Source organism: Thermobia domestica, chromosome 3, assembly GCF_964235325.1.
Source record: "Thermobia domestica chromosome 3, izTheDome1.hap1.1, whole genome shotgun sequence".
In the NCBI taxonomy this organism is placed as follows: Eukaryota; Metazoa; Arthropoda; class Insecta; order Zygentoma; family Lepismatidae; genus Thermobia; species Thermobia domestica.
In genome coordinates, this window is record NC_137456.1 from 244076134 (window position 1) to 244095217 (window position 19084).

The 19084-nt window shown below is 37.3% G+C and overlaps 1 protein-coding gene across 2 annotated transcripts in view; it reads left to right on the forward strand.

The window, feature by feature from the left end:
- Nucleotides 1-11456: 11456 nt before the first annotated feature.
- Nucleotides 11457-19084, forward strand: part of LOC145681001 (lysosomal aspartic protease-like) — a 163561-nt gene continuing 155933 nt past the window's right edge. The window contains exon 1 of one of the 2 annotated variants that reach the window (XM_081752265.1): nucleotides 11457-11533. Coding sequence is in view for 1 of the 2 variants with exons in the window: in XM_081752264.1 (XP_081608390.1) it covers nucleotides 14067-14128 (62 nt within the window). In the remaining variant the exon portion in view is untranslated. Of the gene's footprint in view, nucleotides 11534-14004; nucleotides 14129-19084 lie in introns of those variants that run through there. The other variant, XM_081752264.1, reaches the window with a different exon arrangement.

Sequence of the window (19084 nt, forward strand, 5' to 3'; positions counted from 1 at the left end):
GAAAAATCGGGAAAAACCGGAAATTTTTCTGAAAATATCACCCCTCGGAACACTTGCGCCCCTCGGGCGCGACACCAGTTTTACGTAGGGATTTCAGAAAAGTTTAAAAAATACACAGAAACCGTATGCAAAATTCCAGTCTGATATCGTTAAAACAAAGGTGTGAATTTTATTTTTGAAATTTGCCTTAAGAAAAAATATAAATGTCACAACCCTCCGCCTCCACTTGGTGCCGGAAAGTTGACCATCCGGTTCCAAAACGCATTTGGAATGTTCTTTGGTCCATCCTTGACGCGATTAATAAAAAAAAAAAAAAAACCGGCTTAAATACCTGTTATAAAACCTAAATAAGAGGTCGAAGACGATACTACGCCATGGTAATTAAAGTTATCAAAAATCCTAAAAGGATTAAAGGAAATAATGCTACGTATGTTATAAAAGCAATTTAACTCACGTTTATCTTTAAATGATGTCAAGGAGAATTCGTCCAACAGCTGTCTGTGGTAGTACACCGGCAACAAATATTGGTTACTTTACTTCTGGTAAAACATACTTCTTTCTACGTTATACTTCTATTCAATGTTCATTCAGCAAGATCTATCTCTTAGTTCAAGTTTTATGTTTTCATTACAATGCTTGTCCTTTCGCATTCTACTTCAGCCTAATTTACTGCAACTTCTACACATGGATTGTCTAATATGAAGGAATTAACAAAGAGTTATGAACCGAATGTTTAAGTCTGTTAATCAACTAATTTACGGATGCATAACTACAATCATACTGCAAACTACGGAAAGCACTACACATTAGCTACAGAAAACGTAAGCAACAAAACCTAGCTATAACACGTACATACAAGACTATTTCAAAACAGCCGAATTCACTGCAAGAAGTGTGATTTTACTAGCAAAACTACAACTATTCATAGCTACTATTCTACAAAGGAATATAATTCGTCGTCTACATACTTTTTAGACATTTCTTCTGTGCAGTAGCTTACTTCTAGAAATGTATAGTCACGAATATGAAGTCGTTCTCTATACAAGAACTAGATTATTATTTTTGTGCAGAGAGAAAATATCAGCCGACATAGCTCAAGGGTAGTTTCTAGAATCAAGAGGATAAATTGGAATGAATTGCTGAAAGATCACATGCAACGAAAATCAGTTGCATTTAATAGTGATGTTTAGGACTGCCTGAATGAGACTCAACAAATACAAAATAAGAAAACATATTAGGTAGGTGGAAGGTAAATGGGGGAATGTTATGAGAATGGAAATGAACTTCGGACAGGCAGGCACGTAGCCAAGCGGGGAGGTCCGGACCACCCCCTTCGAGACCAGAAATGAAAAAAAAATTAGGGAAGGATGAAACAAAATGAAATGAGGAAAAGAAGGATCAGCGTTAAAAATAAACTACAGGAAGCTTTTGGTTACTCTTTCTTATGAGGAAACTTGTATTACTTGCAATACATGGTTGCGAGGTAAGCGATATATCCTGGAAGAGTCAGGGAATTTGAAATTTCTAGAAAAGTTGCGGAATTCTCAGAATTTTTGCTACTAGTCAGGGAGATTTCAAGCTTCCGAAAGCATAGTGCCGTTGTGTAACAGGGTGGACACTTTTTATCAGAATTTTTCGTCATCGCATCGTTGCAATATCAAACATGTTATTCCAAAAACAAATTTCTACTGCTCCTTTAACTTGTCATTTGAAACAGACAATAGTTGACGGAGTAATAAAAACGAAATATATGTGGAAAGAAAGTTCTGTTAACATTTGGTTCAACAGAAAAAGGAACGCAGATATTGTAAAATATTTTACAAGAAATTATTGAGTATGTACTTTTTATAATAGTGAATATGTACTTTTTATAATAGGTGAGGTCATAATGAAAGGAAAATTGTTATATTTGAATAAACGGAGAAAAAATGTAAATATTGTATAGACTAATCTTTTTCAATACTTGTTTTACTCGAGATTTCTTCATAGTTTATTAAAATATTTACCAACATATCCTCAGAAACCAACATATGTTCATAGTAAAGTCGTTTAGATTGATCAAGCTCCTGGGCCTTCAGAATTTCATATCACCCCCCCCCCTTGTTACGAAATCCTGGCTAAACGAACCAATATATGTTCCAATAAAATTGTTTAAAATGATCGACCCCCTGGTGTGATGACCACAGTATTTCATGTCACGGACCCCCCCCCTTCACGAAATCCTGGCTACGTGCCTGGGACAGGATAAGGTAAGTGTCTGTAAATTGCACTTATCTTTGGTGCTCATTCGATATTGTGTATGTTGATGATGTATTGGTTTGGACGGTGTGATGGCTTCCAAATGTGAGTTGGTGCATCTTTATGGCGTCTGACTCTGGCTTGATTCGCATAATAAGTAGTTGTATCTGGGCCGAATCCGATCTTCTGGGGAGATTGGTTCCTGTCTCTAAAATAGATTGGCACGACGAAGTTGACAGTATGAGAAATCACTTCACAATCCATAACGAGTGCCTTGGACGATTGGTTTTTATCTCGAATAATGGGGAAGTCGATCGAGCGTTTAGAAGTCTTTGCTTGTAAGAAAGTGACGCGTGGATAAAAGTAGTGGAATAGCAAATGAATAAGTACTTTCTTTATTTTTATGATTTATTTTTATAACCGTTGAAATAGAATGAATTATTTTGCAAATACTTTTACTGTCTGTCACTGGCGTCGCTGGCATGTAAAATTTGGAGATGACATCAAAGAAAGTGATTTAAATAGTGCTATGGATTGGGAAGGACTATTGGACGAGAAAGTAATAATGGGGGAAAGACAGACAGAGAAAGAAAGACAAGGAAGAGCAAAAGGTTTAGGATAGCGACATGGAACGTACGTACTATGTTACAGGGAGGAAAATTAAAAAATCTTAAAGAAGAAATGAAACAAAATAATTTAGATTTAGTAGGCGTATGTGAAGTTAGATGGGAAGGTAATGGGGTATTGAACAGCGAAGGATATAAAATGTTTTACTCAGGTAATAAAAATGGCGGTCATAATGGCGTAGGAATAATTCTTGGAAAGCGCTTAAAGGAGAAGGTCGTGCAAGTAGAATTAATTGACGATAGAGTTATGATGTTAAGACTTAAAGGAAAAACGAAGGATCTAGTGGTGATAGAGACATATGCTCGGACGACTTCGCATGCAACTGAAGAAGTAGAGGAAAATTATGAGAAAATAGAAGAAATTATAGATAGGGAGAAGAAGGGTGCATGCATAATTCTAATGGGAGATTTCAATGCAGTTGTGGGAGAAAAATAGGAAGGTAGTATCGCAGGCAAATATGGTTTAGGCGAAAGAAATGAAAGGGTAGAGGGACTGGTGAATTTCTGTAGACAGAATTCACTAGTAATTGGGAACACTTGGTTCAATCAGCACAAGAGAAGAAGATATACATGGAAATCACCAATAGACGGCGGAAGATATCAGATAGACTATGTTATGATTCAGGACAGGTATCGCAATAGCTTAAAGAACGCGAAGACCCTTGCCGGGGCTGATATTTTCTCTGATCATAATCTTGTGCTGGCCGAAGTAGATATTCAACTGAGAAATGTAGCCAGAAGAAAAGTAGGTAACAAAGTGTTTAATACTGAAAAGTTGAAAAACGAGGAAATAAGAAATCCTTTCGTTAAAAAATTCGAAGAAAAATGTTCAAACGAGGAAAGAATAGGTGCAGGTAGTAACGCACGGTGGGAACATATTAAACGTTGCTTACAGCAGGCTGCAGAAGAAGCAATAGGTTACCGCGAACACAAAACTGCTAAGAAACCATGGGTTACAGAGCAGATGTTGCAGAAAATGAGGGAGAGGAAGATGTGGAAACAGGTTGATACAGAAGAGGGCAGAAAGATGTACAGAAACTTAAATAATGAATTACGAAGAGAAACAGACAGAGCGAGGGAAGAGTTTTACAACAGAAATGCGAGGACATAGAAGAATTAGAAAGAGTTTGGAAATATGAGGAAATGTACTGTACAAGGAAGTGGGTGAAATCTATGGAATCTCGGAGGACACAAGGGGGTATTATGATGGCAGTAGAAAATAAGAATGGGAAGGTAGTCAGCGAGAGAAATGAGGTCATAGGAAGTGGACAGAATATGTTGAAGATTTATATGAGAGTAGGGGTAGACCGTGTAGCCTAAATGTTGAAGTAGAAAATGAAGTAGGCGAGGATGATAAAGGATTTAGTATTCTTAGGGATGAGTTTGAAAAGGCTATATCCGAGATTAGGAATGGAAAGGCAACCGGAATAGATAACATACCAATCGAATTCATTAAAAATATAGGAGACAAGGGAAAGAAAGAATTGTTCCGACTATGCAATGAAATATATGAAACAGGAGAATGGCCAAAAGGCTCTCTGAAAACGATTATGATACCGATGGCTAAGAAATCGAACCCAAAGAGATGTGAGGATTATAGAACTATTAGTCTCATATCTCATGCAGCTAAAATTCTGCTCCGAATACTGAACAGAATGTTATATGAAAGAACAAACAAGTTTTGGAGCTATTGACCTCTAAGTTTATTTTTTCATGTTTTCGACAGCTTATAACTCTGAAAGGAAGCATTTGTACACCTAGGTTGGTCTATACTTTTTGCCTTATCTTGGTATCAGGAATGACCTTCCAAAAGTCGGTGATGTTTCGAAACACGGTGTATAATGAATTACAAAGCAAATTCCGGGAAGAAATCCCGAAGTTACCGCCTTGAAATACAAGACACGAAGGTTTCAACATTCCGTAGTTCAATTTAATTCGAAGGAAAGTCTAAATGTTCAAATATCAAATTGTTTGAGAAACGAAGACTGTTTTAGGGTTAGAGAATTTATACTATAAAACCTGTAAATTCGTAAAAGTATAAGTATAAAGGGCATTCGTCGATGTTTAAAAGATACACAGGTTCATTATGAAATATACTCCAATAATAACTTAAATATGTTTAAATATTAGTAGTAGAAAAATGATAGATCTGGGCCATAAGGGGCCATATTAGACCAATCAAAGTCCATCCTGAGACGAAATACTCGATAGTTCAGTGTCTCACGATCTGCCATGACCCATGTATCATCCAACCTAGAAAACTGAACACCCCGAAAACTTGTTCTCTTTATGACCACTTTTTACGAGTGTACTCGTTGCCTTTTATGAGCACTTTTTGGGGTGTATTCATTCTCTTTTATGATCACTTTTTCAACCCCTATTTAACACAGCAGAGCCTATGAACCAATAGCATGCGTGTACCTTTTATCAACCCCTATTTTAACATAGAAATTACACAAGAAAGGCTACATAGCATTAGACTATGAGCACATTTTCCAACCCTATTTAACATAGCTCGGTATAGTTAACTTATAGGGGTTTGCTTTTATCAGCCCCTATGTAACATAGTAGATGATATCATCCTTTTACGGGAAGAGATGTATTCGTTCTCTTTTATGACCACTTTTTTCCACCCCTAATTTACATAGCCTAGGGATGTACTTGTTCTCTTTTCTCAACTTCTAACTAACATAGCAAAATATGAAATAAGGCTATGAACATAGAGACTATTTACGCAACTCCTAAATAAGGAAGGCTACGATCACCTTTTTAACTCTTATGTAACATAGCCTACGGGTGCACTCGTTCTCTTTTACGACCACTTTTTCAACCCCTAATTAACATAGCAAAAATGACATAAGACTATGAACATAGCAGAGCTAATAAAAGAGTATGACTTATTTTCCAACCTCTATATAACATAGCAGAGATTATTCTTTTACGGAGGTTGGATGCTATGAACATATATTACAACCCCTAATTAACAAAGCAGAAATTATGAACCAATAACAAGGGTATACCTTTTATCAACCTCTATGTAACATAGCAGAAATTACACAAGAAAGGCTACATAGCATTATAGACTATGAACATATTTTCCAACTATATTTAACATAGCAGAGATATGACCAGGTATAGTAAATTTTTTTAATGACAGTACTCGTCCTCTTTTCCAATTCCTTTCTTCAACCCCTGTATAACAGCAAAATTATATAAGACTATGAACACATATTTATTTTCGCAACGCGTAGCAAAGACTAATAACATAATGGGTCTTTATTCGTTCTCTTTTACGAGCACATTTTTATGACTTGATAACATTGAAAACTTAGACCTGACAACATTGAAATCGCTATTTTTATTGGACTTTCGTAAAAAGAGTACGGCATATTTTTTGTAACAATATTTAACATAACAGATCACTGTATTTACAAGGATCTTGGTATTGTTTCAAATGTATTATATTAAAATAATTAAAAAAGTATTTAAGTTTTTAATTATTGTTTATTAAATTGGAAAGGAAATTAATAAAAATAATTTTAAATAATTACCTCTCGCATATATTTTCTGTACAAAAGTTATATGACACCCTTAATAAGATGAGAAATTCACATCTTCATATCAGCTGTGACGTACCACACGTCAAACAGCTGTTTTTTGTAAATACCTTGCTCCTCCGACTTGTTCGGGTTTCCTGCCTTCATAGCGAGAAAGAATCGACGTAACGTAGACGGGCCTGAGCTAGGACAACGCCTACGCTGCTAGCTTTCTGTATTGCTGTGTTTGGCCACCTAAGCACCTATCCAAACGGGGTGCTTTCTACCTATTACCTTTACCTAGTCGGCTGTACACAAGAGCGTGAGGGTTGCTATGCCCCGAGGGCACTCGCAACCGGCTAAGGGGAGTGGTCCCAAACCTCCGCGAGGAGGCTCTGCAGCTTCTACACCTTCAAATTCGCCTAAACGTCCTCGCACGCAAAGCGCACGTCATCCTTCAGACAATGACAGTAACCGCTCTCGCTCACCTCTTCCATCTACATGGGCTGAAGCACTATTGATGGATACTGGTGCTATGGACATTGTCCATCCTAATACCGATCCATCCACCTCACATCCTGGCACCTGGCACCAACACCGCGTCTGATACTACTGCTACTTCTGGTACAGATACTAGACACTCCACCGGTCGTCCTCAGTTGTATAACTTCCTACTTACTGGATTTGACACTCGATTCAAAACAGAAAAGCATATCTATCTTCAAATAGTCAAATATCTTCCACGGGCGAATATCCAGGAAATTGTTCGGACCAAAAACGGGGTAATCATAAAATCTATTGATCCCCAGTTTGGCACTACTTTACGCAATAAAGCTTCCTACGAGATATTCGGCCCAAATGCAAAGCTCCAAGCGCTGTCTAGTAGTACCAAAAAGACGCAACCTCCACCACGCCGAGCACCAATGCTCTCAGTTGTAATTCGAGGTGTTCCGCCAGAATACACCGAGGAAGAAACAGAAGCAGAGTTACGTCTTGAGGAATACTCTTTTAAGAAGTGCCTCCGTATTAAAAACAATACCGGACCAACGTACATGATTCGTCTTTTAACAGATTCTAAGGACACAATAGACGATCTGTTACAGCATGGTGCTTACATCTATCGTCGCCGCTACAGGGTAGAACCATCTCGCTCACCTCCTCTGCCCATCAGATGTGAGCGCTGTCAAACCTACAACCAGCACCCAACATCTCAGTGTCCAAATACTCCAAAGTGTGGCTATTGTTCTGGACCACATTCCACATCATCTTGCAGCAATCACAACCAAGCTCCTCACTGCCTTACCTGTTCTGGTGATCATCCAACCTATAGTTACAAGTGCCGCGCCAGACCAGCACCACAACCTGAAAAACCAGAACTTACAGTTCCCATTCGTACAATAGATTCCTCAACTCTTCCGAACAATTCTTTACGTACACCTCTCACGGTGGAAGATCTTCTGCGCTTCACAACAGTTGTTCTTCAAAATATTCATCCCTTCTTGCGCACTCACATTTTATCACAAGTTACAGCTGCTGCAAAACTTCTTTTCAATCTTCAGCTCCATGCCACATATTCCGGGAACACAGTCCACTTCCATATCTCATCACTTGAAACCTCTGTCTAATATGCCTTCGATCTATTACATTATGGCGTATACCTTTTTCTTCTTAAACATCCGCTCACTCAACACCCACAAGCTTATGCTTGAACAGCTCCTCCGTGAGGAAAAAGTTCATGCTTTTGCTCTAAATGAAACTTTTCTTACCCCACTTCATCAAGTCAAACTCTCCGGATATCAGTTCACTCGGTTTGACTGTCCACGGCATATAGCTCGAGCACATGGCGGCACTGCCATTGGCACTTATAACCATCTGCCCATCCGCACACATGTGCTTCCTCCTCACATGAACCTTCCTGAACATAATGTTGTTACAATCTACTTACGCAATAGAATTATCACATTCTGCACTATTTATGTACGACCCGGTCAAGGGATACCACACAACTTTTTTCAGTATATAGACAACAACTTTCGTCACTACCTGATCATGGCTGATATCAATCTCCATAGTCGATCGCTGGGCGAAAAACAACGCTTCATAGATTTTATTAATCAATCCACTGCGGCAGAAATCTTAGATCTTCCTTCTGCAACACGCCCAATTAGTCAGACGTCACCAGATATCGTTATAGCATCTTCTAGTCTTACTGTATCCAACATACGAATTCTGCCTCCTTTTGGTAGCGACCATGCACCGATTCTTCTTGATGTTCCTTGTGCGGCACCACCAAAAATTTCTCGAGAGCCCATTCACTATTATGATTATGAGAGAGCTAATTGGCAATCGTACCAACCCGATATCGAGCACGCCCTAAGAGGAGTTTCTCCTCCCAACACGGACGTTGAACTTCTCCACGTCGTCGATACTCTTTCAAATATCATTACACGCGCAGCAGAGGCCAATATCCCCCAAAAAGCATATACCCTCATAAACCTCCAGTGCCACCTCAATATCATTCCATTATTACTGCATCTCGACAGGCGTTTCGAGACTACTTACACACTCAAAATCCTGAAGCTCTGCGTCAGCATCGTCGGTGGAACAGAATGGTACGAAATTATCTAGCTGCCTATAAATGTCGACGCCGGGCCCATACGTGCAATAGACTTGCAGAAACATCTAAACCTTCCGTTTATTGGCAGAAATTCCATCAACTTACTGGCACTAAGGCTCGCACTACTTACAACATTGTCGAACATGGTCTGCCCTTCAAACAGATGTCGAGAAGGCCTGCGCCTTCGCTAACTATTTTCAGGATATATTTACGCCTCCTCCTCATCATTTTGCCACTCAGCTTTACCGACATATCGAACGCCTAACAGATCCTACCCGACCGCAACTACGCCCTCATTGCAATCATACCATTGATCCTGCACAACCTCTCACTCAGCCAATCGTTTCTTCCGACATTGGCACTGTACTCCACACTAAACGAAATACTGCACCTGGTTTCGACAAAGTCACATATCGCCTCATCAAAGCTACACCTCCTTCCTTCAATACTTTCCTTGCTTCCGTTTATAATTTCATTCTTCGTACCGGCTTTTACCCTCCTCAATGGAAAGTCTCTAAAATACTCTTGTTTTCTAAGCCCAATAAACCCCCTCAGGCTCTCTCGTCCTATCGTCCTATTCAACTTACTTCGTGCTTTAGTAAGATCTTCGAAAAAATTCTTGTGAACCGCCTTCATACCCATCTCACTACCTATAACCTCTTGCCAGTTCACCAAGCCGGCTTCAGACCTGCCATCAGCCTCTCAGATCAACTTCTTCGGCTTACCACTACTATTAGCAATCATTACAATTCATCTCGGCCCTCATGTCTCTTACTCTTTGACTTGGAAAAAGCCTTCGATAAGGTATGGCATATGGGGCTTCTGTATAAACTTCACCGTTTCCGCCTTCCAATGTGCTACATACGGCTCATCCTCTCATTTCTTACCTCTAGGCTTGCCTACATTACTATCAATAGCGCTCTATCATATCCAATCTTTCTACACTGTGGTGTACCACAGGGCTCCGTTCTATCACCTCTGTTATTCCTTCTGTACATAGCAGATATGCCTCCTTTGCCACCAAACGTAAAAGTTTTTCAGTTTGCTGATGACACGGCGTTTCTATGTTTGGGCACTACTGTACAGCATATCAATCGAACTTTACAGCCTGCTATAAATTCATTTCTTGACTGGTGCACTCATTGGAAACTGACCTGTCAATTCTGACAAAACGCAAGCAATAGTCTTTCAGTCTCCACAAAGACGCTCACGTATTAGACGAAACCCAAATCGTCTCGACCTTACCATTGATGGTACTACCATACCTTCCGCGAAGCAGATTACTTATCTAGGAGTAGTCTATGACCGCAAACTTCAATGGAAACCACACGAGCGGAAACTTCAATTACAAAGTACACGCAGACTCAACCTTATTCGAAAATTAGTTGGCACATCTTGGGGATTGCACCCTCATACCATTCTTACCACATACAAAGTATTCTTACGCCCTCTTCTAACTCATGGACACACTGCATGGATATCAGCACCAGCCTTCTTCTATGAACGCCTCCAGATTATCGAAAGACACGCTATCCGCCTTGCATTCCGTATTCGCCTGCCTTTCCCTACGGCTCCACTCTACCACCGTATCACCTTTCCTCCTATTCTACACCATATAGAGTCTCTACGCACTAAGTACATCACCAAGCGCATGAGCTCCGATAATCCTGTATTTTTTGATACTATCCATCTTGACATGGCTCATGACGTTCCTCCAAAATATATATATACTCCTCTTCAACATCTTATGACCTTGTACTCTCAGACTCTCCCTGCCAATGATCCTCACAAACTACAATATGACATATATCATCCACATCATTATTCTCACTACGTTTATCCATCTTTGCACTTGTGATATCCTTCCTTACTAACCAGGGCCTCCACTTGTCACTCATTAGTCTCGAGTTGCCCCGAGACAGAAGATAACCCTCATTTGTTACTTTAACAGCTTCTAAGTGTTGTCTCGTCTACTGCACTTCATTTCATATAAACCCGATACATGCCCATTGCCTACACTTAACTACTATATATTTTTTGTTATCGTTTCTTTCATTTCATCTATATCATCATCGTCACTTTCGCTTCTTTTTCTATATATGTATGTATATGTCAAATTTTCTTTCAGCAAGCGATGATCTTGAATGCAGATCTATCTACACCTTGCAGATCAATTGATGCTTAATAAAGATTAAAAAAAAAAAAAAATCCTGAAATCCGAGAAATCTCCTATGTAGAAATTACTAGACACAATTGATGCTTAATAAAGATTAATAAATAATACACCTTTGATCCCAAACTACCCATAGACCATACATAGCTTTCCTTTCTTCCGTAAATTTAGCCCTCCTCTCTTTCCCAAGAAAGGGTGTACCCCTTTGACGGGTGAACAGTAAAAAAAAAAAAAAAAAAAGAGAAATTCCACAGAGTCCAAGCCCAGCGGAGTAGAAGAAGAAGAAGAATTAGTAGTTGTAGCAACAGGCGTAGAAGAAGAAGAATAATTAGTAGTATTATAGGTATGGTGTACGGAATTACGGATTTTCAATACTACATTTCTTTTTAGTTTTGGAAGAACACCATTAATATATTTTGAAATGAAATGAAATATCTAGTTTAACATCCCAAGATTATGCACCGAGGCTAAGGGTGATGGTGATGTTGAGAAATGAATGAAATTGTGGAATGAAGAAAGTAGCAGGAAACTGGAAAACCTTGAGAAAACCCACATACACGGTGTTTGTCTACCAAAACCAAATGGCGCAAGCTGGGATCGAACCAGGGACCCCATGCACCACAGTTGAACGCTCTACCACTGAGCCGGTACTTGTGCCAAGACTCTTGCGCAAGAATCTTGGTCTTACATGTATTTTCTTGGTCTTGCTTTTGCATGCAAGACTCTTTCACGAACTGCAAGACCAAAACTTCACTGTTCACTAGGATTAGGGAAGGAAGGAAGCAACCTGAGACCTGTATATTAGGTATCATCCCGGCATTTGCCTGCCGTGAGCGAAAAAAAACAAAACCTCACTCAGGATGGCTGGCTTGAAAAAGCTCTTACACATTTTCGACCGAGTGTCTCCATTGGGAATCGAACCCGGGAACTCTCGCTCCAAAGATGAGAGCGTTAGCGACTATGCTATGCGGGGCTACTTGTGTGTAATGTACACTGGAAAAGCATATTTATCGGTTTTGTTTCGAATTGTACCTTTAAAAGCTTTATTAGTTTCAATTGAATAACGAACTAGTGGCGGATCCACAAGGTAAAAAGTGATGGGGAGCAGCCAAAATGCAGACTATGATAGAAATATCATAAGTTTACAATTTTTCATGGGTCCTGTTGGAGTTTACGACTTAATACCCTCCCGTTGGATATTACGACTAAGTTGGATGTTGACATTGTAACAGAACTGCAACTAAAACTATATCTAATGTTTCAAAATTTTGCAATAACGTAGAAGGTTACGCTTACTACATACTTTCAAAAATATATAAATAATAGTATTTTTGTCACTCAAAATACTGGGAGGGTGCTATACCCCAGGTTCCAGGCTAACCACCACTATGTATGTATACCGATTTCATTCTGTACGAAGCAGTAATAAGTGAAAACCTGCGAAGAAACCATATAATTTTTTACTCTCTCGTGGCCATGCAATTAGTGTAGGCGCCTTCTTTGTGGCCTGTGTTGAATTCAGGCATGTTCAAGGGGTGGCTGAGCCCCCCTAGAATATATAGCGCCCACCCTAGAATATCTATACACTATTTGCTTTTTTCTGTTTTAATTTTTTCGGAAATAAAAGTCTTGAAAGCAAAGATATTTTAAAAGAAAATTAGTTTCTTCTTTTCCCTAACCTAATTGTTCTAATTAACAAACAGCGTTCTCGTATAATGTCGAACTTAAATAAAAACTTGGAAATTAGATACAAGGAAAAAGGGCAATATGTCGGTTATTGCAACCGATCAGACAATAACAAGTCGCGGGTTTTGTTGCTACAGATTACTGCTGCTTTATTACAATCTAGAACACAACCCGCCCTTGTACAAAAGTATGAATTTAACACTGTTTGCGGCATACCTGGGTCCTATTTTTGGTATGAGCACGAGTAGTTCGAATCCTACTTTGAGCTGTAATTGCACATTATATATATATATTCAGTGCTGAAAAGGAATATTAAATTTCAAATTAACTAACCAACCACACTTTAAATTTTGAGTCAAAGATATTACAGAAAAGAGAGAAGAATCCAATGGCATAATAGGACCGGGGCTTAAATGTCATATATTTTGATTCTAATTCTGGTTAGTAACACTACTGATTATGAGGTTGCAAATACAGACTTTCCTTTGAATTTTTTAAAAATAATTTATCTTCTTATTTGAAGTGTGTAAACAGTGAATGTTTGCTTTGTGTGTTTAAGAGTTGTAGGTTTACTTATTTCAACGAAGAACAAGCTAGATTAGTTATAGATTAGAATCTGTACTACATAATCGATATGTATTTATTTTTAAAGTATCAATTCAATAGTTTTCTTTCTTTCAAACTGTAGTAGTGTTTTATAATTTTTAAAAAGGGCATATGAAAAATTACAGTACTTTTAATTTTTTAGAAATAATAATGTATTTATTTACAAGAAAGCGTTATCATTCACTTTCTTTTTGAAGAGCGATAATTTCAATTTTTAAATTGGAATTACATTTTTTTTTTAATTTTTAAAACTTCAAGTATTTAATGTTTAAAAACTACAGAATATCCTTAACGCGAGTACTGAAAAATGTAATTTTTATAAATTCAATATGGAGGTTATCTCAAGCACTGAGTATCATCATAGGTAAAAATGTACCTCTCAAAAGTGCAGAAACTTCGGTTATGCAACTACCTGGTTACTATTATGTTACAAGGTTCAAGTTGAACTTAGCGGTATATACCCATATATATATAGGGAGAAATAAAACTATTCTGTATTCTGTACAGTTTACTTAACTGATTCTCTGCTTTCCAAAGAAGATACTATAATTAATTTCTGTCATACAAACATTTCAAATTTGAAAATGTTTCGAAGTGGATTAATCATTTTGCTGTTATCTGTCGCCGGATGCTATGGATTTATCAAGTAAGTAATTTGACATATCACTAAATTCATTAAACATATTACAAAACAAATTCATTAGGCACATTAGAACACAAACCACATAAATTATTTAGTATTCTTCTTTGCCTCTTTTTAAATATCATTATCACTAATTTTACATTTAAAAATTAATAATGGTTGTTTGTATGACACATCTTAGACCAGCGTTTCCCAACCGGTGTGCCGCGGGGAAATGAAAACAAAATTATTAATTATAAAGGAACCTAATTGCAAGACAGGAAATATGTGTTTAAATTTCACATCACTATGAACCTCTACAATGAAAAAATACTGTAATTATACTATATTATTGTACATACATTACTACTACATAGATTGTATTTCGAAAACAGAATTTTATTAATATTTAAAATTGTGACGTATATTAACCGTTAATAAATTATAAGTTTCACACTGTGTTACATATCTGTTCATTTTTAATGTTGAAAAAAGTATTAATTATCATTGTTATGACCATTATTGTTTCTTTATTGTTACAGATTATTTCGTAACTTGAAATTTTAAAATCTCATTCTATCCTTGCGACAAAGCAAACACTCATACAAATTACCGCAATTCTGTTTTAGATGTACAAGAGATTTGTTTGTTCGTTCGTAATTTAGTGATCTTCCTTGTGAAAGGATACATTCTTCGAAAAAGAAAGTGTATCTTTTAAAAGACTGAGTTCTATATATCATTGGAATTGTTTTCTATTTTTTAATTTGAATGAAAAGTAAGTATAATGATTTACGATGGAGGAAAACCAGTGATCGAGCTTTATTCTTTGTGAGAAGGAGGTCAGTAATGAAATAAAACAAATACGACGGTATTTTCTATTTGCAAATAATAATAATAATAATAATAATAATAATAATAATAATAATAATAATAATAATAATAATAATAATACCTATGAGTGTGCCGCGAGAATTCAAGTTAGACCCGTAGTGTGCCGCAAGTTGAAAAAGGTTGGGAAACGCTGTGTTAGACGATGAATACATTAAATTGTTATACTTTGCATGAATTTGAGAGGTGTTTAAACAATTTTAGGAATGATCCATAAAAATACATCAAAAGATTGCGACCTTGGCCAATAATTAGTTTCTGGATCCGTGGCCGCGTAATTTTTGAAAGCTCCTAAACCGAGTTTTCCTTTTTTTTTTTTTTTTTTTTTTTTTTTTTTTTTTTTTTTACGGAATAAGTATACCACACTGAGTTAAGTGATAGTTTCGGATTGCCTATAGTATATGTAGTTCTCCAGATATAAGGCGTACAAGAAAATTTTTGATTGGAATATATTGGATCTTGGATCAGGGGCCACAAAATTTTTAAACGGCCTCCAAATCGAGTTTTCGTATTTCCTACGGAATAAGCACATCATGCTAAGTTAAGCGATTGTTTCGGTTTGGTTACATTATATATAGTTCTCCAGACATAAGGCGTACAATAAAATGTTTTGATTGAATGAAATATATTGGATCTCCTATCAGGGATACAAAATTTTGAACGGCCCCTAAATCAAATTTCTATGGAATAAGCATATCATACTGAGTTAAGTGATAGTTTGGGTTTGGTTACGCTGTATGTAGTTCTCCAGATATAAGGCGTACAAGAAAATTTTTGATTGAAATATATTAGATCTTTTGTCAATGATCCAAAAGTGGGTCATGAAGTTAGGATTAGGCGTTAAGTTGCAAGTCTATATTTTACACATAGCCAAGGTGGGAATTACTATGGGTGAAGGTTGGACATAATTTCATCAAAGAAAAGTAGGACATCAAAAACAATGGAGCAAAAGTTATTTCAGAACAAATTTTTGATTTCACAGTAAAAGAATAGTCTTGTTTGTTTCCGCCTTTTCTATGCTTATAAGGGATCGCCATTCCCGTATTTTCCTCTACTCTCTTCTATCTTGGACGTCCTCTGTTCTCCACCCCGTTTCCCTCAGATCAATAGCGTCATATGGGGAGGAGATGGAGTGGGTCAGTGGGTCGGTGGGTCAGTGGGTCAAGTTTTCTGAGTGGGTCGTGGTATAGTGCATGTTACCCACTGTGACCCACCACCCACCGTGACCCACTGCAACCCACCATCTACCATGACCCACTGTGACCCACCACCCACCGTGACCAACTGCGACCCACCACCCACCATGACCCACTGCGACCTACCGACTCAGTATGATTTACTGACCTACTCTGCTCACTGCATTATAGACAGTATCTTATGAAGACAGTAAATTTGTCTTCGTTTCACTTTCAACACCTTTATTTCCCTTCCTTTTCTATTTGTTTCTGTCTACTTACCTGAGGTGAGTATATCTAACCAAGTGAAAGATCTTCAGGCACTTTTGGATATTGATATTTTTAATTGTAATAATAGCAATAGGACTTACACTACTACTTGGCTTTCGAGATCTGTGAGTTTTTAGAGGAGCTAACTACTGGAAAAAATACATTTTTGAATCACTGTAATATAGAAATTATTATATAAAAAATTGAATGTAACTATGTGTGCCTGATCATCACGGTCAAATTGCAAAGTCAAATGAAATTACTTTTGGTATATAGTTAGGCCTTAATCCAAACTGGGATGTTATATTGCTTTCATTATAGTGCATAATATCCTAAGGAGGTAGTGAGGATCCGAATTTTTGCGAAAAAAATGAGTATCTCGGAAACCGTTAAATTTACGGAGCTGAGATTCAGTGTATTAACTCTTTATTGAAAATAAACAGAACGTATCCTAGCATTTTTTTTAAAATTCTCTTTATGGGGGGTGCCCTTTCTATATATGGAAAATTGGTAGTGAGTTGGTTTGTAAAAATGATCGAAAACGATCGATGTTATTTAAGAAAAGAAAAATCAGAAACAAAAAAATACAGTGCTTGGCTTCATATATCAATTGGTTTCTACTATAATAATTGCTGAAGCTTATGTTTATTATATGGAGCGCTTACAACACAGGACAATCAACCCATAAAGTTATGAGAAAATAGACATAAAATTTGTACTGTAAGCTTAGTTACACGGAAATTTTAAGTTTGGGTTGTACGCATAATTATATGGAAAATTTTACACTTTTTTTCCCTTTACGTTGGTCTACTTACCCTGATTTGGAACTTTCAAATTTCATCCCTTTTTCCACTGAAAAGTATCGATGATGAACCTTACAGAAATAGGAATACAAAGTAGAAACTGGATCCAGTGGGCTAAGGACAGAAGTCAGTGGAAAGCTTTTGTGAACGTGGTATTGAACCTCCGGGTTCCGTAGGTCATAGAGGTAGTTAGTTAGTTAGTTAGTTAATATAATAATAAATAGAATAGTACCGTGAGAAAATAATATGTGCATCTCTGAATACTAACTGTGCCCCAAAGGAACGTTTTTTTTCCCCTGAAAGAAACTCTGCTTATTCTGTATTTGTTTCTTAACTCCATTTATTTCATGCAAAACTGAGTCCCAAAATACTAAATCAATTACAAATTTCAGATATTTGATTGATTTCATTAAGTTTTAGGCAACTGATTTGACTTATGAATTAGAAGAAGCGGTTATAATTTCACCAAATTCTGCGAGAACATTTTTCAGTTCAGATTTCCTGTCACTTTCTTCATTCCACCAGCCATCCCATCATCGTCCATACGGCCTTCCAAACTTATCAGCATTAATCTTAAGTCGAAATGGCGCCCCCTACATGCTATCAACCAGCTGCGCCCCGGGGCAAATGCCCCGAATTGCCCCCCGTAGATCCGGCCCTGAGACAGGGTAATGGACATTTATGAGACCTGAAGAAGAAATCTGTGAGATCAAACTATTAATATTAACCGAAAGAATTAAGAGGAAAATTTCTGTATATGAATAAATGGGCTAAGAACCATCGTTAATCGTTACCGGTAATGATGTTGATAACTGAGGAGCGAAAAGACAGTTCTATATATGCAGGAGCGGATTAAGGGCGGAGCCAATGCAGCCCAGGCTCCGGGACCCCCACGCTTAGTTGGCCCCCCAAAATTCCTCTCTTTAATACTAAAATACAGCAATAAACTTATTCTATTATAGACTTCAGACCCAAGCTAGTTTTTTCCCCCCCGCTCGCTACGCTCGCGGTATCGCTGGAGTTGTCTTCTTCCACCAGCGTCTTCACGATACTTATTTTGTGAGAGAATGAGCTATTTTGTGCCTCTATTACAAACCAAGTTATTAGCTTGTGGTGACAATTCCTTTGAAATATCTCTATCATTACTTAGAGCAAATCTAGAAGGTTTTCAAATCTCCTTAACAATAAAACGTTCCTATTCATATCAATCTGGGCTCTCTGAGATACTAAAATGTCATTCCCTAACAACATGTCTTCTGAAAAATTACTTAACAAGCGAAAAGCACGATGAAATGTTCTCCTATTAAATTTGAAACGTACACTGAAAAAAAAGTTTGGTCAAATTGACCAAAAAATAGTTCCTGGGTACCAAATCGTTTGGTCAATATAGCGCCAACCAAACGCTTGGTCACCAGCACTAAATCGTTTGGTCACGATTTGTTTGGTTGCAGGAACCTATTATTTGGTTACCAGTACCAAATATGCATTTGGTAATTTTGACCAAATAATGACCAAACAAGTAGAATTTGGTTGGGAATACCAAAAATTTGGTTAAAATGAACGAAATTTGGTTCATGGAACCAAATAATTTGGTTGCAAATACTAAACCCGTATTTAGTGAATTTGACCAAACCATTTGGTAGCAATTACCAAATACTGTTGCTATAGGTACTAAACTGAAAATAATACGAGGGTTATCTCAAAATTCATGGGAAATTTTTTCTAACGAAAATGGTAACAAAGCAAGAAATTCTTAAACATGCAAATGGAAAGTTAATACATATGTAAATATTACGTATAAATTGGATATAAATACACATCCCATAATACGAACAATTATTTTT